The 23,440-nt window shown below is 36.1% G+C and overlaps 1 protein-coding gene across 1 annotated transcript in view; it reads right to left on the reverse strand.

The window, feature by feature from the left end:
* The window catches only part of STRN (striatin), a 72,914-nt gene that overhangs the window by 29,355 nt on the left and 20,119 nt on the right, over positions 1-23,440 (reverse strand). The window contains 5 exon segments of the mRNA XM_074863321.1: positions 3,254-3,389; positions 5,310-5,445; positions 16,794-16,958; positions 18,995-19,073; positions 22,204-22,277. Of these exon segments, the coding sequence (XP_074719422.1) occupies positions 3,254-3,389; positions 5,310-5,445; positions 16,794-16,958; positions 18,995-19,073; positions 22,204-22,277 (590 nt within the window).

Consider the following 23,440-nt stretch of genomic DNA (forward strand, 5'->3'; position numbering starts at 1 on the left):
ATGAAATTTCATAAAAAGGGGAAGGCCTGAGTTAATACTCTTTGAAAAAACACACAAAACATTTCAACATACCTAATAAAAAAAAATCCCCACTTTTTTTTTTAATTAAAAACATCTCTCTCAAATTTCTTCCCCTGTGACATGATACAGAGAAATAGTATTCTTCCAATAGTATGCTATTTGGAGATTTTCAACAAAACGTGTTACGCGAGTTCAAATCTCCAGGTCATTTTTTCCATATATGGAAAGACTGTACTGAGGCAGCTTAGAAAAATAATTTGCAAGAGGAGGGAGGTAATACAGCTTTTCCTCATATATATTTATTTTCATGACCATTACAGCTACAAAATTTTTTGAAATGCATTATCTTTTTGCTTTGTTTTCCTCATTAAAATTTCAACCTTATTATCTAAAAATTCATTCCTTTCAGACCAAGTTTGCTTTGTTCATCAAAACTATTCTAGACCTTTTAAAATATGAACAATAATAAACAGACTAGTATGCAGAAAGGGTATTAAATGTCTGTAGAGGAAGCACAACACTATCAATCACAATCTGAAGGAGTCCCTATGATTGGACAGAAGATATAAAATGAGACATGGGTTATTATGGGGGCTGACTTGTTAGAAATTAACTGCTGAAAAAGACCTAGGGATCCTCCATCAACATCAAACTGAACAGGAGTCAGCAGCATACTCTTGCAACAATGGCCATCAACCATATCCTGGGCTGTATTAACAAGAACATAGCCAGTGGGGTGAGGAAGGTGATTATTCCCCTCTTTTTGGCACTTGTGAGACCACAACTTGAGTACTGCATCCAGTATAGTATTTCTTATACTGCAAACCTTGTAAGTATAATACTAAGTACCTAGTACTGATGTAGTACAGCAAGTCCAGAGAAGCCACTAAGATAGTTAAGGCAGCTGGAGCTGATGAGCTACAAGGAGGGACTGAGACTACTGTGAGCATTCAGTGATGGCAAAAGAGGCATCTCAGTGCTGCCTACAACTACCTAATGGGCAAGTGGAGAGAAGACAGAGACAGACTCTGCTTGGACTTGCGTCACAGAAGGACAAAATCCTTTCTACCACGAGAACAGCCAAATACCAGAATGCTGCCCCTGAGAGTTTACGGGAACTCCTTTCTTGGAAGATATTCAAAACTTGACCAGAAAAAGGCCAGAGTAACCTGCTGAAAAATGGACCTGAGCAGGAGGTTGGACTAGATGATCTCTCACTCCTTTGAACCCTCCAGTCATGATCCTATACACTTGAGTGACAGATTAATTCAAGACCCAAAGTCTTGATGCATTAGTCTTTTTGTAGCAGCTATGAAATAGGTATTAATAAGCTGAAGAGAGACTCTTAAAAAGATGGTCTGTGGCCTAAGTCATTTCATCTTAATACATATGCCCAACTGAGTACCACTAACAAAAATTGCATGAAGAAGTCGAAAAAGGTATGAGAAAATCATGCTTGAGAGAAAGAAGTATGTATTCTTTCTGGGACCAGGTTATAAGTTTTAATCATGCTTTTCCTCCCTGGCTAGACAAGATTTCTTGCTCTCCTCCAACAAGAAGTTTAAATGGGTTTATATTAGATTGTATTGTTGCCAGAAAAATACTTAATGTTCTACAGACTGTCCCAGGATGCTTCCTGCATGTCCCACAGGTTCTGCTCAACTTCACAAGTGGATCCTGAACTACTACCATGCAAGTGTTTTATAGTTTCAAAATTACCTGAACACTTCTGAGGACTTTTCAAGCCAAATGGCTTCAATAGATTACTGTAAATGATCAATAATGCTTGAGATCCAAAACAAAGCAAGGACGTCCTCTGTTTGCTTCTATCCTCACTACCCAGCATCACTCTTCTATACTCCATTTAAGTTTCACTTAAATCAAATTAACATAAGTGATTCATAATGGCAGTTCATTGAAGACGCTTATTCTTATATACAGTTATCATAAAAGACACAGGTTGTGAAACAAGTAATTGAAAAACATGAATGTCTGTAAGTCAGAAAACCCCTTAATATTTCTAGAAATGAAACTACTACTTTCCATGTCTATTTTTGATGTTAGACTTTTGCTCATTTGTACTCAGCTGTCAATGAAAGTAAAAATAACCCAGAAGTGTGAATTTTCAGAGAACAAAAAAGCTCCTGTTGGTGACACAAGCAATAGCTACACTTAACAAGCATAAACGGATACAATTTTAATAGTAAAGAGAAGTATCAGAACAACCTAATATTTTTTGTAAAAGAGAAACATTCCTCTATTTGGTGAACAGAATACTAACTGCAGTATCTAACGATATTAAGACACATCCTCTTAAGCAGAGAGAATACACCACACTGAACAATCATTTGGAGTCCAACCAGGAGTTGGACATGGCCTCAGTAAACTACAGCATCCTGGAGCTGTTAGCTCACAAGAGCCACAGCCACCATGGCTTATTCGTCTGTCAAGGCTTCAGTTCCATTATAAAGCTCAATTATTTCCCATTCATCTTCCACAGCTCCCTCTGTGACCACTTATGCTTAAGACTTTCCAGAGCAGCTTAAGGGGGAAACAACTCCCCATTAAGATATTTAACCAGTTCTCTTCCTTCTTCCCTTTCCTATGCAGTGGGTTTATGCAGAATCATTATGTCAAGGCAAAGTGGATGCTGGCATTCTGGGTTGCAGGAAATGAACCTCAAAGGGCAGAGAGCAGTTTGTGAAATATCTCTCTATGACTAGGGGGCTTAAAGATATATTCCTCTAAAAAATGATAAAAGAATATTTGAGCAATTGAAGAGTTCATATTGCCCAAATTGCTAACACGCAGCAAGAGTACAACTAATTCAGTCTTTATGACTCATTACTCTCTGTATCAAAGTGTGAGAAAGCAAAGAAGATGAAAAAACTTTCATGTCATAATTGTAAAACACAGCTTTATCAGAGCCCTTCATTAGCACGGGTCACTGGAAAACCACATTGAAATTCCACTCAGAAAATTAAAATTCTGTCTGCCTTATTATTAAAAGGAAAAAAAGACAATAACCAGAAGCATAAACCTTCAAGAATCCTTACATTAAAGTAGTATACAGAAAAATTAGAATAATATACCAAGAGGACTTTAGTCTGCCAATTATTTACTGTAGGAATACTCAAAAGGTACTGTGATCATGACACATCTCAATCACTCACTCACAATATATTCTTAGCACAGTATTTTTCTCCAGGTACAATCCATCAAATTTCCTTACCCCACTCTGTTCCATCTCCTGAACTTCTCGATTCCCCATCACCTTCATCTGAGGTAACCAAAAAGTCAAACTCTTTCAAAGCTTCTTCAGTATCTCTGTCTTCACTGCTGTCAGATAGCACTCTTTTCCTTACAATCTGAAAGGTCAAGGAAATAAAAAAGCTGAATTGGGTTACATGCACATCTTTATACCGAGCAGTACTGTCTTGTCTTCTATGCAAAATCCTAACAGGAAGTTGAAGAAGAAGCAGAAAAGTATACATTAATAAGCAAATCTGGAACAAGCATACAGACTTTCTCCAAATTTTCAAGCCAAAATTAAATTTGTCTGTAGATCTTTCTTCCTGTGACCACCATTAATCAATCACTTGATAATGACACTACACTGACCTAGACCACTACTATTTTTTTAATACCAGAAAAGTACAAGATTTCTTTTAATACAGATTAAAAAACCCACAAAACCCACAAACAAAAAACACAGAATGCTTTAGAAAGGACTTCAGCAAACCAAATTCATTCGGCCTCGCTGAAAATAGACTTTTGAACTTTCACCTCCAAAATCACTCTACTTGTGGACCACAAGACAAGTCTAGGAAAAAACCCACAACTGACAAAAGCCAGTTTGCTCAGACTTGGCAAAAATCATTCCATTCTGAATATTTCTTCAGATATTACTGTTTTTAAACACAGTACTTCCATATTTAAACCATATTTCCCTTTCAAATTCAAAAGCAAATTTGGTAAAAAAATTTTAGCAAATTTTGGTACAAGAAAAAGTTCATGTTTTAATGAAGGACCTCTTTGTATGCTTTCTGTAATAAATTTACTTTTCCTTCAATAATCAAAATGGACTAGATAGTTTGCAGTTATTTGACTAACAGCTCACCATACATGAGATCTGTAGCGAATTCTACTTCTACAGAGAAAGAAAAATCACATTCATCACAATATATTGACTTGGAACCTTGCTAAGGGTCAGTCTGAAAAGACTTCAGTACATAGGCCAACAGCCCATAGTTCATGAGGATGAATGACTGTTTCCTCTAAATAAATTGAACCAATTTTCAAAACCTGAAGCAATTCTAAACTTCAAGCTTCATTCCTTCAGCAGGCTTATTGAACATACTGTATTATAGAAGATACTACAGAAGAGTCTCAGACTAACACATGAGACTAAAATAAGTCTACAGGTAAAAATGGTTCATAGCTCATGAATGATAGGAACAAGTTTACAAAGATCCTCTTTAAAAAAACCCATCACTTTTAAAGAGTTTTTAAGTGTTCATTCTTAAAACTGATCATAGAAACAATCACATCACATCCATCATAACTCTTATCTGCTTCAACTGTTAGGAAACACAACTCATTGAATAAATATTAATTTTGAAAAGAAGAAGATAAAATCGAGTACTGATTGTACGTATCTATTTTATGTGATCATATGACCAAATCATATAGCAAAGTATAGATCATGAGGGAGTTTCAGGTGTTTGACTGAATAAAGAAACAAAAAAATTTATTAACCACGTTAAGAGTTTTTCCAGTTATATTTTTTCTTCCTTCCACAAGCTATTTAAAAGAGAAATGTGATATTTCAGTTCTGTACCCTACAAGGATAAATTTCTACAAGTCATTTTAAATATCAATATTGTATAAATATTCAAAAAACAATGCATTTTTGACATGCAACATTACAAACAATACCTTCAAACTAAGCTGAAAACTGTAAAAAAAGGACATCTGCTACCTTAAAAATTGTATCCAATATATATCAAAAATACTAGGCAGTATGGAATAGTAGAAAGACAATTTGAAATATTTTTATCTGTCACTGCAAACATAAAGCAATAAAGATGGTAAAGCTTAACTTGTACACACAAACTCAGAAATGCATATATAATTCCTCTTATGCACACATGCTTGGACAGACCATCATAAAGATGCATTAATGATTTGCACGTGTACATACACAGTCATATACTTTGCATATAGGCATCTCATTAATCTCACTTTTTCTGTTCTTCGTAACTTTTTCAATTATTTTTTCCACTCACTGTTGCGGTATCAATGATTGTTTTCTCTCTTCCTTCAAGATCTTCTTCATCTTCTTCATCACTAAAGTCTGCAGCTGCATTTTCAAGAAACTTGAAGGTCTCTAGCAGAGAGGCAGAGTCAGTCAATTCAGGTTTCCTAAACAACAACAACAACCACCATTATGAGTCAAAAGAAATCACAAAGTCACTTTTGCAATTACCAGTCTGTTCTGTATTATGATGGCCAACAACACATGAGGCTAAAATAAGCATACTGGTAAAATTAGACTATTAAAAGTGTTTGTGGATTAAAAAACTAACATTATCCATAAACCATCTTATTAGAACCAACAATTACTCTTCATCCAGCTGCAATTACCTGGACAGCCAGTTCAATTTTTTATTTGAAAAGCAGTTTAAAGCAACGTTCATTTGATACATGCCCAAAAGCAACATCAGTACTGATATACCATCACTGAAAGCCTCAGCAACAAGCACATGAGTTACAGCTACAATATGTTGGCCTCCCGCAGGTCTATCAGGGTATAGGAAAACTTTGCTGCTGCTATCTGATGTTCCCCACCTGGCTGGGAAACCTCAAACTCTAGATCTCTCATTCATTATCTTTTGAGAAATGGTAAATTTGCCACTATAAAACAATACAATGGGAAAAGATCATTGATGACTAAATAATGTTTACATAACCATTAACAGTAAACGAATAAGGAAATAGATGAAGATTGGGTAAAATTACAACTGCACTGGCACAAATTCAGGCAGTGTCTCAGAACAGGAAACATAACGGTTGTCATATTAACAACTGAAGAGCAAGAATCCAAGAAGCAGGACTGTAACCATTATTAGTAAGTACAATTAGAACGTACAATCCTAAAATTAACAACAGGTGCCATGTGTTCTCAGAAGATGCACTTCTCCATCAATCCCTCAAAGACTAGTGGTGAAAACAAAATTATTCTGTTTGAATTGTAATGAATACTTCCAGTAAAACCTTGTACATTCTTTATATGACTTTATAGCAGCAAAGACAAGCTTTGTTGTTTTCTTACCTTTAATCAGTAGTCTGTTTTTCACAGTTCATCACTAAATGCACATCATCTTGATTTTCACAACCACTGAAACAATAGAAGTCTCTCTCTCTCTTTTCAGAATTGTAGCTCTAAATTGTCTTGTACAGTCACCCTTGCTACCAGCAAGTGCCTTGCTAATGCCACATTTCGCTTCTGCTGTGACCTATTTCAAAAGGTTCAGCCAACTAACAAGCCTATATAGTAAGGCCTTTTAAGCTCCCTGCAGTGTGAACACCTGATTATCCATCCATCACCCACTTATTCCAGTGTTTCTTCCTAACACTTTTCAAAGGTTTGTTACAGGAAACATCCAAGGGCAAAAGCTCTGATGTGTAATAAGGTGTGATAAGCAGCACACTTCCTTCTTTACGCAGTCTCTGCTCAAACAGTTCTATGCTTACATGACAACAATTAGCAGGAGTGGCTTCTTCATGTCTGCCCCAATATGTCTGCATCTCATTAAGACCATTTGCTATTCTACCCTTATTTCATTTGCTCATCTTTACGGCCCAAAAATACTAATAAAGATTTCACTTGCCATTAGAAATTCCACATACACAGCACCACAATATACCATGATGTACAGTATGTTTTCATGGCCACTGGTTTTACAGAGAATATTCCTTCCACCTTCCCATATCTTATCTCAGATAAGAATAATCTCAAACGTACTTGCAATTTGCCTTGCTTCCTGCAATATTTCGACCCTCTTGTTTCTATGATCTGAAAGCACTCTGTAATATTCTTCTTTTTCCTTAAGTAATCACTAGTTTGGCACACTATAATACTTCATGAATCTGCAGTAATAATGTACCTTTTCACAGAAATCCTATGGTACTGTTATTTTGCTGCTTCCAACACACAAATCTTGGTAAGACAAAACCTGTAATGTGCTTCACTTGACTAACTTCTTGATTTTCAGCAAATTTTGTGTCCTGGTGAACTTTTAGTGGACTAAATCATCCGACCACAACTGTACTTCTGTTTTTTCCTCTGTATTTTGCCATGTAAAAATCTGCCATGTAAAAACATCATGGCTGCTGATATATATTAGCAACTATCAGACATGCTACAGTAAATAGCAACATATGAACTAATACCAAACATTGAATATAAAATTTTAAGCAACAGACCTTGTTATTAAGAGACAGGTATCATTCTACAGGTACAAGTATTTGCAGTAACTTATATCTAGATTTGGTTCTGTACTCATTTGATCTTTAATCAGGCTCTCACACTGAAGACCACCGAAAGAGAAGGTTGTATCTTTTTCAAGCAACTGGTCTGAATTCAACTATCATATTAATTATTACATACTTTAGTGGGCAGGATATATTCACAAGGGGGTAAAAGGCATCTCATGCACTGGAAAACACAGTAGTTCATCATATATTTCAAAACTCCAGCACAGTACAAAAATGTACAAAGTCAGCATAGTACCACAGAAGATTATTTGTGCTAAGGCACAACTTCCAAGAAAGAATTCATGAGAACCAAAAAAAGAAAACAAGAAGAAGTGACAGAGTATTTAAACTATTTAAAGGTTCTACAGGGAAAAGAAGCTTCAAGCTGACAGACAGGCTGACTGGCTGTACTGTACCCCAATATACTTTAGCAGTCAAATAAAAAGTAACACAATAATTTAGCTATTTTTGATTTAGCTATTTTTCATCTTTTAGCAGCACATAAACATGATGCATTTTAGATATTACTGTCAGTATGAACACTTAGGAATACTGTAACATATACTTAAGAAAATGTCTAGTCTTAGCTAATTTATGTTATGTACTTTGATGACAATTTGAAGCCTGCTTGTTTCATTATTTTTCATCTGTTTAGTTTGTTTCTTTTATGGAGTCATTCACAAAGCAACAGAAAAAAGCAGAAGTGGCAAAAATATATTCAGAGATAGGGTAGTATATAAAAAAATTACTTTAAATTCCATTTTAGAAAAAGAAACAACACTCAACATTTCCAGGGCTTTTGTAGTCTGGAATACTTTTTTAAAAATTAATGGGTGAAAACAACAGAATGGAGCTCCAAAGGCAGGGACCGGTACATGAATGTATGATTACAGGTGTAAGTGAGGCAAGACTATGGCAAGGTTCAGGACCTATTGCAAATAAAGGGACACCAAAAAAAAAAAAAAAAAAGTCTCAAAACCAACAATTACTCTGGACTGTCCTGGATCAAAACATATGTAAGGGAGAAGATAATTTTCAAAGTGTAATAACTTAGGTGTTGCTTTTTCCTTCTTCCCCAGCCATACTGCTTAAAGAAAAACTGCTGGGGGAGAACCAACCAGAAACCCCAGACAGCACGAGTAGCTACAGAACCTGCCAAGACAGAGAGCATAGAGCAACCAGACTTTGGCAGGCCTTCCTTGACCCTGTGCTCCTCAGCTGCTTGTTCTGAATCTCTTTGCCACTGCCCCTTCCTCAATTATACTCTGCAACGGGACCTAACCTTGCCTTCGTTCCTTGAGGGTTTCATCCCAGCTGATTTACCATTTCCTAAACATACCTAAAAAACCAAATTAAAAAAAAAATTTAACCAATATAACATCTTCCATCAGATACTGTTAACTTAGTGCATTACATCCTCCTCTCCAGTAGCCTTATCCAAATTAGACAGGAAAGTTTTTGGGGCAGAGAGACTACCTGCTACTCATGTCTGCACATGATTAAGTACAACAGGACTAACTGCCAGTTACAAGCATAACAAGTACAATAAGTAGTGTCAGAAAGTAAAACATAGCTACACTAATGCTGCTGGGTTTTTCATCTTACTACTAACAGATGGGCAGTGTGCAGAATTTGTATTACGCTTGACACAGGGAACTTCTGATCCCTGAAGATAAGACACTTTTTCCCATTTAAAACACAAAACTCTTGTTACAAATGGGCTGGTAACTGAAGTACTTACCTCCCTTAAAGCAACATAAACCTAAAATCACATAAATACTTTTCTCCTCAGCAGAAGTTGCCAGAATTTTCTGCAGCTGTGACTGCCCTTAGAATCTCATACCAACTTGTATTTTACAGGATGTTCAATTATTCAGATATGTCTTAACCCCTTGGCCCCTTTAAGACTAAAAATAAAATAATCTCTTCTCATGAAATCTAACAAACGTGATTTGTGGATATTCCACACGTACCATTTAAAGCAAGCGTAGTTCTCACTGGGCCTTTGAAGCCAGCTCTTCATTTTCTACCCTACAGTGACATGGCTCAAGATAAGCAATTTGTGTAAAAATCCAGCTGGCCCTGACATTGAAATATTAGCAGCTTTACAAAATGTTTAGTGTTCAATTGGGTCTCAACAGTTAATATTCAAGATCTCAACATAAATCCTGTTTCTTACTGAGTGAAAAGTAGAAACTATAACCTATAGGAAAGGTGAAGTTACGTGGAAACTAAAACAGCACATTGATGATACCCTTTCTGCTCCCAACATGATCCAGAACATTTCATGTTGCAAAGTCAAGTTTAACTTCGACCAAAGCCACATTACAGACATGTATTTTCTTTGTAACCAACATACTCAATATTTCTATCATTACCTTCTCCTTTGTTGATAATAACTCTTGGGAGTCTGTGGTCATGCCCAGGGAGACTCTCAGACTTCTCCCATGAACTGCCCAACCACAAGGCCATTAACTGCCTCGGTCCTACTCAGTCCCCCAAAGGAAAAAAGTAGACGGTTTGTTTGTTTTATCCAAGACATACACAAGTTATCTTAAATAAAACCAAATTTTATTGATAAATTCAGAAGCAGGAAGAAATACCACAATAAAGTTAAATAAACACAAGTTCAGCTTAGGCTCAGAAATGTTTCTGGGGGCCTGTAAAGGAAAAAGCCTGTTGTGACCCAGCATTCAAAGAGCTATTCTAGCATATTCTTTCTTGAGCCATTTTCTTTGGCTCAATTTCCTCCTACTATCAAAACGTGCTACTGCAAGGTCTTCAGTTTTATTAATTCCCCAGAGAATTTAGTTATTTCATGTTTTAACACAGTCTTTTCAATGTGGCTAGTTGAGTTCTTTCAAACTGGACGCAGTAAATAAATGCATGCAAATTCAAATGTATTCCTTTCTATGAGGACTGTCTTTAAAAACAGTTGTTATATTTTCAACACTGTGCAAAATCTTTCATAATGCAGCACAGAAAATATCAAACTAATAATTTAAAAAATTATGGAACACTTACAATCATCAAAATTTACACACAAGGAACACGAGGCAGGCTCGACAGTCTGTCACGACCTTTGAAATCTCTTATGAATTCACACCACACAATGCAAAAACCAGTGCAAAACCGACTACAACCAGTAAGCAACACTTACAAAATGGTTTGGATGTAAATTGGAATCATGAAGGAATGCCATTTAAAAAGGAAAGGCCACCTATCTTGTCGAATCTGATCAGGTAACTATAATATGTTAAATAAACAAGCTTTTTAAAGAAAATAAAAAAATAAACTAAATGTTTGAAGAACCGAAGTCTTTTGTAAGTTATTCCTCCATTCACCTCCCCTCTCTCTGCTTCTGTCTCTCCCACTGCACAACTTCTCTGTCTCCTTCTCCCCATTTCTTCTGTACCATGAGTCTTATGTGACATTTCCAAGAACCATCCCTCAAAACCTTAAGCCATAGATCTGTGCCAATGAAATGAAAAGGGTGGTCCATTGGTACTACTTTCTTCATATAAAAAGACCAATTTATCTTTTTTTTTCTGCTTTAATTCATATGTTGAAGGCGTTCAGGTCTGGCCTAAACCAGGAATCTGTGAAATGCCTGTTAGGCCACTGCAAGGCAGGAAAAACACCAGTAAAGGGAATAAGGCAAATAGATTTTGGATTTTTTTCTTTTTGTAATTCAGTATTTTAATCTCACATACTATTTTGGAAGTCTTTTTCATGGTAGATGTTACCTCAGTTGTTAAATTCAGAGATATTTTTCGAAATAAACCATTTTATAAGCTAGTCAACACATAACATTCATCAGTCAGTATGCAGCATTTTCATTACATGGGTCAGTGTTAAGAGTATTTAGAGATGCAAAAGTTATTCAAGGCTTTCTTGTATATAAAGACGTTCATTCACTGAAGTGTCAGTTGGAATGATTTGTTGTACATCAGAAAGATAAGGTCTTGAAAATGTTTAATTTTAATCTTTGAAAAGGTCTTTGGATTTGTTCTCAGATGTTGAGGTTTGATGCTTTTTTGCTCATGTAAAGGATAGACAGTGGAAGCCATATGTGGTTCAACAGGAAAAAAAAGGGTTGTAGATCAGTTTCAGAAAGAGACTGATATAGCATTCACGATCATTTTTCTTTAAAAAGTTTCTATTGGCTATTTAAACATAGTTGTAATGATCAAACCCTTAGCAAGAACTCAGATAATTTATCTATATTGGTTTTATATATACACACATCCATATATATATATGTGTATATACATACATATGCCTGGTATACCCTTGTCCCTTTCCAATTCTATTACATTATTATATTTGCTTCCACTCATATCAAATGGTAGTCAAATACATACCTTCAAGAAGGTAAACGAATTTGACTGTTTAGGTTTCGGTCAGTAAGATAAAGCTAGTAAAAAATGAGGTAATAAGTGAATGGAAGATAAATACTCATGTTTTCAAGGCTACAATCGACATTTGCAAGCAGCTTTCATTTCTGTTTCAGTTTGTTGGGAGAAAGCACCCATTCCTCTCACTGCAGGTGTTAAGAATTACAACCATTATTATAAAGTTATTATTTTAGTATCTATTTTTGAGTTCAGTCATGCCAAGTGGTACTTATCTTTTGAAATGCAAGTGAGCTGATTGAAGAAACTGAAAATACATTCCCTTTTAAACTCCATGAAATAAGTGGAAACAGGACTATATCTATCTCAGGTTATCATATTAACATTTCATTTATGGAATCAAAATCTTGCAGGGTGCATTCAAAATCCACATGATGTCTTGAGTGCTAAAGTTTTCAAGAGGATCTGTACATTAGCAAATAAATAGGCAGTGTAAGAATACAAGTTTGGCCACAGATGTAGCAGCTAGTAACACATAAAGACTGGGGCTACTTCACCGAATAGTAAGAAGAGAAACTGATTTGGCTTTAAAAGACTTTCAGACAACAGTAGTTTGTTCATCACTATACCAAAAGAAGAAAAAAAACAAAGAGGTGGAGGTAGTTCTCTGATGTAACTGCAACCATCTAAGATACAGAAAATTAAGCAGAGAGGTATGAGGGACCAGATGGCAATTTTCTAAAATAACTGGAACTAGAATTCAAGTTACATATTGTCTGCTACAAATAAATATTATTGTCTTAAGTATTTGCACTACAGTAACTACTGTACACTTCTACATACCAAAGTAAGCAGCATGAACTTCACAATAATCACGCCAAACATTCTCACCAGCCTTTCCCATAAAAAGGCTCGACTTACTGTCCATGTCACAGCACTGAGTGTCTGAACCCCAGCTGTTGAAGCAAGTGCAACTGGTGTAACAGACAAGAAGATATAACTGGTATAACAATCAAGTTCTGGTTTAACAGACAACTCATAAAAATTTGTAAAAGATGTAGTGAGCTGAGCAGAGGAGGAATATCCTCCCTACCCACCACAAAGTATACACTTCATAACATCCCTGGGGTCAGAAGAAAAATGCCAGAACTTACCTTTATCACAAAGGCATTTCAAAAAGAAAAAAAAAAAAAGGAGGAAAAAATATATATGAGTGTGGGTGTCTGCTGTTGCCAGAAGTATAGTCAGAGGTAGATCAGAGGTATTGCTGAAGGAGGCTGAGTAGTAGCTACAAGCACTATACACAGGGCTTACACAAAAAACAGGCTAAAAATCAGACTGTGTGGAGAAGTACGGTGACCTCTTCCGTTCTTCTACTGGAATATTTCTTAGTACCAATTTGTTTTCTTCTCCACCACTTTCATTCTACTGAGAAAGTATTGGTTGATTACCAAGAAACGATAGACAAAACATAAAGGAAGTTTTGTTTCCTGTTTCCATTACCCTCTCTCTCCTCCCAAAGAGGTAACCATATGGCAACATAAAAGCATCAAACACCTTTTTTTTTTTACTTTCTTTGGGATTTATCACATAAGTGTTCAGTTGTACAGAAGGCAGTTTAGCCAATCTGTTCTTTTTCAATTTATGTTGCTTTATGGAAAAATCTTTACAGAAATTTAAAGCTAATGTGGCTTCCATTTTCCTGTTCCTGAAACATCTCATTGTATCCATTTTCTTTCTGTTTTTCACAGTGCTGTTTTCCCCTCTATCGTACATTATCTTCATCACATTCACGCACATTCTTTCCATACTCCTATTGATTTGTCTTCATTGTTTCTAACCCATAAGCTTTCTCTTTATTCAATCCCTGTACTCTGCTTCTCACATTCTTCCTTCCGTGTAAACAGTTTTTTAAAGATCAGACTTAAAACTCGCACTCTCAGCTGGGTCCACAATATTATGCAGTTCTTCCAATATCAAGCAAATCTAATGCTTTATGAGCTGTGCTTTCTCACTTTAACAGAGCACTCTGCTCTTCAAATGTAACTACAACATCTTCAGGCTGACCACTAGCCTTAGACTTGCTAGCAGGTATTTGACATCAAAGTTCATTAAATGTTTTGAACCACAAAATTTACCAAACTGCATTGGCTTGAGCAGTTCACAGGCTTCTGTGGCAATAGCAAAGACTTCTCCTACAAAGAGTTTCACTGTATCCATACAGCCACAGAATAGCTTCCATCTGCATTTTAGTTTGCAACTGTCCCAATGTCTGCTGGTCCTGGCAAACACACACATAAGTCCTTAAGCTTCCTGGGATTGCACTAAGATTTTGTTTGGTTTCTTGTTCTTTCAATCTCTCACCATAACTTTCTTCTTCTACCACTACTAAACTGCAGGCACTTCTTCATCGCACTCCTTCCAACCGTATAAACTTGCTGTGGCTCCAGTCCTCTTCTCACTTTACATGCATGCTAGGAATAATAAGAGGCTGCTAAAAGAACTGCCCGTCTCTTTGCCTTCCCAGTAAGCAGCTTAGCACTGGTGAGGTTGCTTCAAAGAGTGCCCCCACCTTGACTGTGAGCCAGAATTTAGTTAAGTCACCTAAATTTTTCCCAGTTGTGCCAACTGTGTAGAAAAGCATTGAATTAAGTTTTCAAACACTCAGTAAGAACTCCAGTTGGGATCAGGAGCAAGATCCATGTGACTTAACTCTTAGTCACCTATTCAGTGCTAATACCCTTCAAAAAGAATGATGACAACAGATGAGGCAGGTAACACACAAGTATGAGCTAATCAAGAACAACATCTCATCTCATTTCTGACTTCCCATCTGCCATAAAGCTGCACTTTTGAGATCTGAGACAAGCAATGATGCAGTTGGGAGGAGGTGAACAGTGCCACATGCCACAGAAATAGTGAGGTGTAACATTTTACAGTATCTAGTAGCACAAGATGAAATAGCTGTTAAATAACAGGCAGCCCCTCCCAGGAAGAAAGCCATAGAATGCTTCCTGCATGGAAAATTGAAAGAGATGGTCTGAAAGCATACTTGAAACACCCAGAAGAATCATAGCAGTGAAAGCTAGTCCTGTGCTCAGACTGACCAAGGAATTTTAGTAAAATCCCAACTTTCTCCTCTCAGTGAAGGAGATCTCAGCGGACATCCACAAACTCAAAATCACCCATGAAGACTGATGTGACTATGTTGAACAAGATCCCTGGAAAATTCTTCCACTGTAAAACCCTGGAGTCACTTCTTGCACATCACGTATCAGAACACTCCCCTAGGCTTTCTAATACAGTCTGCCATCTTACGCATCACAAGTGAGATGAAAACAGTTTCACAAAGCATACAGCCTGACCAGCCTTGCAGCTGATAAACTTGCAGAGTCACAATGGAAGGGAACTCATTTTTCTCCATCTCAGAATATCCTCAGCCATAGGGTACACTACAAAGTGCTAAACCTAATACCAGACCTACCCAGAAAGCAAGTAGATAGGAAAGAAATGCAAATGTATCCAAAACTTCTATATCAAAACCACCATCCAATCATTTCACCCATCAAGTAACTACCTTACAAATATATCCATTTCAAAACCAAAGTAAACACATTTAAATAAATTTTAAAGAGTAAGAGGAGGAGCTTTATTTATCCACGTCCCCCAAGAAGTGACCCCCTTCACCAGAAATTGAACTAAAATTGTTATTGCAATCTATCAAGCATTCCTTGTTCTTCAAAAACAAAGCTGCTGTACTTAAATGACATGGCTTGTCAGCTACATAGCAGCACAATATATTTTAGTAGCTTGGGGGTTCTCTCATACGTTCAAATTTTCCACCTCACAGCATTAAATTTAATTACATAACAACGAACTTCTGCCCTTACATAACTTGTTGGCCTGAAGTTGCTGCAGCTATATAATGGATATAATGAACTTTTACAAATGCTTTTTAAAAGACAGAATGTGTCATGCGGCAGTACTAGATCTTAGGAAAAAAAGGTCTTGAATTTTGCCACATCAGTATAGAAAAGGAAAAAAAGGAGAATCTTTGAGGAAAGCTGTGCTTGCTGGTGCAGCACAAACTACTGGGAGCAGCTACCTCACGTATTGTTCAGACAAACAATTCTGCATCATTTTAATTATTTTTCAAGTTTTGCAACCTCAATATCTTAAACAAGAACAGATAGTCTTCCTGAAGCCTCTACAGTTAAGTTTCAGATTTAACTTACTTGTTTTAAAAACACTGCATGGAAAAAAGAAAATGGAAAAAAGCCTCTGTTTTCAACCCTAGCTAAAAGCAAAAGTAAGCACAACAAGCTTTTACTCTCCTTGACTGTTTTTTCATAGTATTAGAAATATTGAAAGACATAAATAAATATCTTACATTTCAGTCACATTTACATGTGTGTATCCATTATTGGAAATTCAAAAACTTACAGGAATCAGAATGTAGCACGTGACTGTTTTTCAGATCCAGTCAAAAAAATCCTATATCTCATATAGATTATCATGTCATAGTCAGCACAGACCAGAAGAACAAAGCCTGTAATTGACACAGCAAAGTTTCCAGCAATACAAATAAACCATTAACTTGAAACAATGTTGACCTCTAACCACTTAGCAATTGTATCTCCAAGAGCCTTAATTTGACTCTGTGCTGCCATCCAACTGAAAAAAACTTATGGTGCTTTTAAACTGTGAATCTTAAGAGTTACTTCCATACTTATTGCTTAATGTAATAAAATTAGTTAGAATTGCTCTAATCTCCAACTAGGGGAAAAAAATCTTGAAATCTGTTCAGTAAACAAAAATTTGTTCTACACCATTAAGTGCATTTATGCAGAGAGATAACAATGTAATTTTGATGCTTACCCAATCATCGTGTTTTCTTTAATCTGGCCCTCTGTGCCATTTACCATTGGCTCTTGACTTCTGTTTTCCTTCTCTGAAGCATCACTTGAGAGGCCCAATAAAGCTCGTACTCGTTTTGACTTCACATCCAATATTGTGTCGGTGTAGCCCACTTCTTGTAGATACCTGTAGGAAGAGAACTCATGCTAATCTTCCACACACATCTCCCTTATTCAAAACAGTAAATGAAAACCCTCTCCCTAAACTCATCTTCAATGCCTTAGCTTAGCAAAGTATGATGCTGTGCTAATGAAACATGCTTATAAATCATCCTGTACCAGCTGCAGAGGGATCGCCTCTTGCAGTACCAGCCTCTACAGTCACTGAGAAAAAAAAAAAAAAAAAAAATCAAAGAGCCTACCAGTCAGAGGTTATACAATACGTTATTCATTCATTTACTAAAATGGATGGAAAAGCACTTTCAATTAAAATATTTACAACTGGCTTGTAAAAATCACCACAGTTGCATGTACAACATGGCCATTTTACTCTTCAACACATGGAAACTACACATGAAGTCTTACAAGAAGTATCTGATATGTTCCTTTATGTAAGCTTTAGTAGAAGCCTAGAAAACAGAGGGAACAAAACCAAATTCGGTAGCTGTAGCTACTAGTAAGAGTTGTTATTTATAACGCATTAGGTTTGATAAAAACCTTTATCTTGCCTTTTTCTTATTCTGCAATGGATCTGCAATGTATTAATTTGTCTTGCATATAAGGGCTGAGCAGCAAGAATCCTGGACTAGCTTGTATGAAAACCTCAAGGTCTAAAGCTGGCTCTTTCATCAACATGCCATATTGCCTTTGGTGGAAATGGAGGAAACAATGTTTGGGGTTTTTTTTTGGTTTTTTTTTTTTTTTTTTTTAAGAAAAGAGGTAAAACTTGTTCTCTGTCATTTCTTCTGAAATATGGAGTTAATAGCACTGTCTTCTCAGGAGCACTGGGCTGATTAAATGGTCAATATTCTAGAGGACTCTAAAGAGAGGAGATGCTATTTTACAGTAACAGCTGTTACAAATCAAGGACATGCACTTTTCCTGCAAGAACATTCTCCTCCAATTATTTAACAATATCCTCCACATAACCACATTAGAAGAGAAATACTGATTGTTGGCTATATAAAAATCAAACAAGTCACCTATGCAAAACAGAGTCCGTCAGTAATATACACTCTTGTTTCAGCACTGTGTCATTTATGAATTGCACTGAGAAGTAATGACTTGTCTTCAAAAAAATCACCGATCCAAGTCAAGACCACTCTATGTACATTTATTCAACATACTCAACATACATACAAAGATTTAAGATCTTGCAAAAGAAAAGCATGTACAAGCCGTCCAACAGACAAATTTAACTTTCGTATAATTCCTTGGAAAAAGGTCCTTTAATATATGCTCCAGACTGTCCTTACTGTCTCTTCCTCCTCTCATTTAATCCTCCATAACACACCAAAAAGAAAAAAAAAAAAAAATCAGAATGCAAAAGTTTTGCTAGCTGATGAGAAGACCTTAGAATCTAACTATCAGCATAGGGAATGAGGCAAATGCATGAAAAAACAAATAGACACACTCTCTCAATTTAAATCAAAGGTTGTAACCAAGACAAAACAACACCACACAAAAATGAGACCAAATATCTTGGAAATTTAATAACTCATTATGACCACAATTCAAAAATTGATTTAGATTAACAGAGATTTGCTTCACCGAGATGAACTGAAAATTAGAACCTTCTGGATATTAGTCTTTTCTGCACCTCGAGCAGGACAAAATAAAAGTTATCCCTCTCCAACACAAGTTATTTTTATGTTATATAGCTGCTAACAGAATTATTCGTGTGTGTTGGTTTTTAATTGCAAAAAGAATTGTAATGTGTCATGACCCACTGTTCTCCCAAGCATCTTGTTTTATTACACTCAGTGAAAGAAAAGCAGATTAAGTGTTTGTGACTTGACAAGGCTTCTCATCTGAAGTTCTGAAATATTAAAATTTTTCAAAAACCTAGCAAAAGTAGGGCAGAAGCTGAATGAACTTCATCACACACACTAACTTTTTTGAAAGGCAATCTAACAGAAAAAAAACAAATACCATCATCATCACATTTCATTACTAGATTCTTTCCCTTTCATTCGTTTTTCGAGTCCTTTTTTCAGCACTTACTGTCTTAGCAGCTGTCGTCCTTGTTTCCATATTAGCTGACTGTTCTGTTGTGGCTGAATCTCTGTCTCATTCCCTTCATCTGGAAAAGATTATTTAATTACAAACAATTTTTTCCTTGTCCTACTTTTTAAAAAGATGCCCATCCACTTGAAAAGACAAATGTGATTTGTCTTAAAATGATTAGGAACGACTTAATAACAAAATAAAAAATTCAAAGTGCCAATAATCGATTAAGAGAGACAAAAATGCACGTAACATATAACTGTAGTATTGCATACACATAAAGACTGTCAGATGCATACTACTGTATGAAAGCAAGTTCCACTAGTCATCAGTGCCTTCCCTTCTGTCTCACATCCAAAAGCCCCATTTTACTCCTTTTTCTTTAAGGGTACATATTCACATAGATTATCTGCAGTTCCATTTTTGCAGTAACCTTCCAATATAATTGCTGCTCATAATTTAAGTTTCAATACAAACACCTTTAACTGCTAACAATATAAAATGCAACTGCAGCATGATATCTATTTACAACTTAACTGTCCAACCAATTTCCTTAATATTTGACCATTCAACATAAAACCAACAGACCTACTCACATCAACTTTAAACTCATCCATATTTGTATTAGCTTTGTGGAGGGAATAAAAAAAAATACAACAGGGATTGTTTGTTTATTTTTTAACCTGAAAATCTGTTGAAAAATTTTCACCACATTTTCCACAACCATAAATTTGTATCCAAACAGTACTACTTCAGGAAAATCCACAAAAAAATTATGTGGCTGTTCTGGTGAGAAACCTATCTGAATGCTGGCAACCAACAGCTACACATTTATTCCATATATAGCTTCATACTACATGATGGTGGTTTCCCCCCCCCCCCCTCCAGGACATACATAAGCATATGCTTCCCAAGATAAAAGATCTTGATTTATTATCTGTGAAGACCTCTACAGAACTTGAAACACTTGTGGTCCAAACACTGAAGGATGAACAATCTTCTTGTATAAACAAAAATTAAGAACCAGAAAAACCTGTGGTATAATCCTATGAGTAACTTGGTATGTGATGTGGGAAAGCTATTGTCCTTCAAACTACTGAATTAACACCACACACAAAAGAACCACCACCCACCCAAAGAGGCTATCAAAGATGAATCAGAGTTCACATTCAAGGAGAGTCATATGAATCTTACTTATCTTAAATTCACAAATCCATTTAATAGAAACCATAGGAAATAATCAACTGCACAATGATTTTCTGACAACTGAACACAGCTGGACCCAATGCACAACTACCAAAGCTCAGTCTAGAAGAATTAAAACATGACTGAGATAAATCTGCCTGAAAAGTCCTTTTGAAAGCAAAGACCCTTCTTTGCGTCTATTATGTATATCTACAGGCAAGAGTTCTGTTTTGCTTAGTCTCCTCAAAACTGATGACCGCTAGCAGTAACAGTGGTTTACAGATGAGAATGAAGGGACTTGCATTATGAGAAAATAATAGCAGAAGATATCACAAGCAGTAAAAAAAAAAAAAAAGGCACCCCTTTATCAGGAGATCGAACGATTTAATTCTTTCTTCTAAACTGTATTACTGATTCCCCAAGAGATGATAAAACAAACAACAACGACCCATTGGGAAGAACTACTAGAAACATTTCCATGTTATTTCCTGACTGGGCAGGAAAAACAGGGAGAGTTGGAAAGACATGGACATAGAAGTAAGTATCTATCAAAGACAACTCCAAAGGAGCACAATAACAAAGTTTCTATATAAGTGTGTATCTTTAATCAGTCCAGATTTGATATAGAGCAAAAGTGTACATTTCTGACAGCTACATATATAGAATGCAATGGGAGAAATCAGGATAATGGAATTTTAACAAAGGTAATTCCACTAACATTCACTTTGCAGAAGTAACGCACTGGGTACGGCTCTGCTGGGCAAGCCAGGCCTTGCACTGCACTCCTCAGCTGGCAAGTAGAGAAACATGCTATAGCTGCATCCCAAGGAATTACAAAAACCAAGGACATCTAGGATTTTGGTATGATAAGGACAAAGTTTTCTAGTGGTCCAGATACAGACTGGGATCTTCCACTTAGTAACAACAAATTAAACTATTTCTTCAGTTAAGGAAATAACCTGATAATAATGTGAAATAAAATTTCTCAAAAATTCATTATATCTTGGACAAGAAAAACCTGGTGTAAAGTTTCATCAGTTGGTGTGGGGTTGGAGTTTTTGTTTGTTTGCATTTTTTTAATGACCTTCTGAATCCAATGAGATAAGAATTAACTATGACAGTAAACTAGATCATCCCTTCCACAAACCAAGTGACAGAGGTGAGGTCTGCAGACTTTCTATACTCCTCCTTTATGTACAGGTGGCTCTAGTTTTGTTGCTGTAGTAGGAGCATCGGGGGACTGAGATACAAAAATCATCACCTATTACTTCCGCTTTCAAGGACTTGACGTATCACCAGATCTCTGTACCCCTTCTTTTCTTCTCTTGAGGAAAGGATAGGGAGATAGAGAGAGATGAAAGGAAGTAATTTAAATTCTTAATTCCTCAAGTTCAGTGCTTAAAACTATTTCTGTGAAGTAGGAGATACAACCTCTAGAAAAACAGATCAGCTTTACAGAGACCAAGGTGAAAAACTGTCCTCTCTCAGCGTAGCACTGAAGTTAGTTCTATGCATTTCCAATGATCATTGGGATTCTGTAAATAAATTCCCCACTCTCAAACTCTCACTTACGTCTAATGTGTCCTTTCATTATTTTTCTCCTGGAATACCATTAACGTAATTGAACAAAAAGTTATGTATACACATTTCATGTCCTTTGCCATTAACTTTTCTATTCAGAAGAATTATTCAAAGATAAAAGGATTCTATAGCTATATATCTAGTATCTCCCTGTTACAAAACATCCATACACATTACTAAGGAAGAGAAAAATTATTCTATCCAGGAGCAGTTTGTTGGTTTGGGTTTTTTTAAATCTAAAGTCCTTTTATTTATTAATGGACTCTTTCAGAGTATTAGCGTACATTTTTAATTTTCCAAGAGTAAAATACAGTTTTTATTAATTATCTCTATTCCCACTGCTTCCATTAAGTGGCTTATTTTATCAACACTATCATTGCAGCATTTGCACAAACCACAGTTAAGCTTTTATGCCAATAATGAACTTAATAAATTCTTACCAGAATCATAGTTTGGTGGCTTCATATCTCCCTGATTCAATTCTGTGCCATATTTTAATTTGTGATACTTAGCCCTGAAAGACAAAAAAAACCAAACAACCCCAAACATTAGCACATTTAAAAGGTATCTCCACATAAATGTCACCTGTCTTCACTTGAAAAGCCACTCCTTTCTTTTAGGCTAGGAACAAAACAAAACAAATAATTTCAGCAGGACTTCAGATATGTAATTTTGCTTAATTATTTTTTCCAAGGTTGACACGTAATTGCAAAGTGAATACTGATGAAACACAGAGGCCAGTAGACTGCAAGTTTTACAAAATGTTCTTGCTACAGAAAAGGCTCCTTCCCTACTCCCCTTCCCACCTCCCCCCTTTTTTTTTTTTAGCCATCACTGTGAAACATTTTTACTATCCATGTCAGTTCAGTGTCATCTACTCTGGTACTTCATATTGTCACCTCAGTTAAGCAAACAGTTTTATTCTTTGAAACGCTGTGCTTTCCAACAGCATCAGGCCCTCAGAACTATTCTAAATGAGATTTAGCGCTAACAGCAGCCCATCTATACCAGTTTCTCTTAAAGCTGCTAGATCTGCCACTTGACAAAAGTTCAAAAATGGAAACTTCTCTTCCAAAAATAGCCTACAGAAGGCCTATTGTAATAAACCTACAAAGCATGCTATACAATTATAATAAGAGTAACTAGAAGAAAAAGGGAAATGCTTTTTAATTTGAAAAGCTTCATCCTACAGTCAGTGTCTATAGAGTTTTAAACACACAAAATAATGCCACAGTAATACAGCATTACAAATGCACATATAATTTACTAAAGATTCATTAGTCTTATAACACAGTAACAGAGAAACCAAGGCAAAGAGAGCCTTAGCCAGTTTCACAACTGTTACCCCCTTCTCTCGCACTCACTGTTACTTTTGTCTCTATGATTTTTTTCTGCCAAACATGAAATTTACATGACTCAAAAAAACCTGATTCCCTATAAAGTTTTGTAGACATTCATAACTGGGTAGAAAAGCTGCACTCATACTAATTCCTACCCTGAACAAAAGGCAGGGAAGAATTCTGGCAATGCTGGGCATGCAGCCTGGCAGTAGTGGGACAACCAACTAGCACACATGCAGTTGCAGTGCAAATGTACAGAGCTAGGTGTAAGACAGCAAGATACAGACTAGAAAAGGAAAAAAAAAAAAAAAAAACCACACAAACCAAACCACCCTCA

The sequence above is a fragment of the Strix uralensis genome, chromosome 3 (genome assembly GCF_047716275.1).
Source record: "Strix uralensis isolate ZFMK-TIS-50842 chromosome 3, bStrUra1, whole genome shotgun sequence".
Taxonomy (NCBI): Eukaryota; Metazoa; Chordata; class Aves; order Strigiformes; family Strigidae; genus Strix; species Strix uralensis.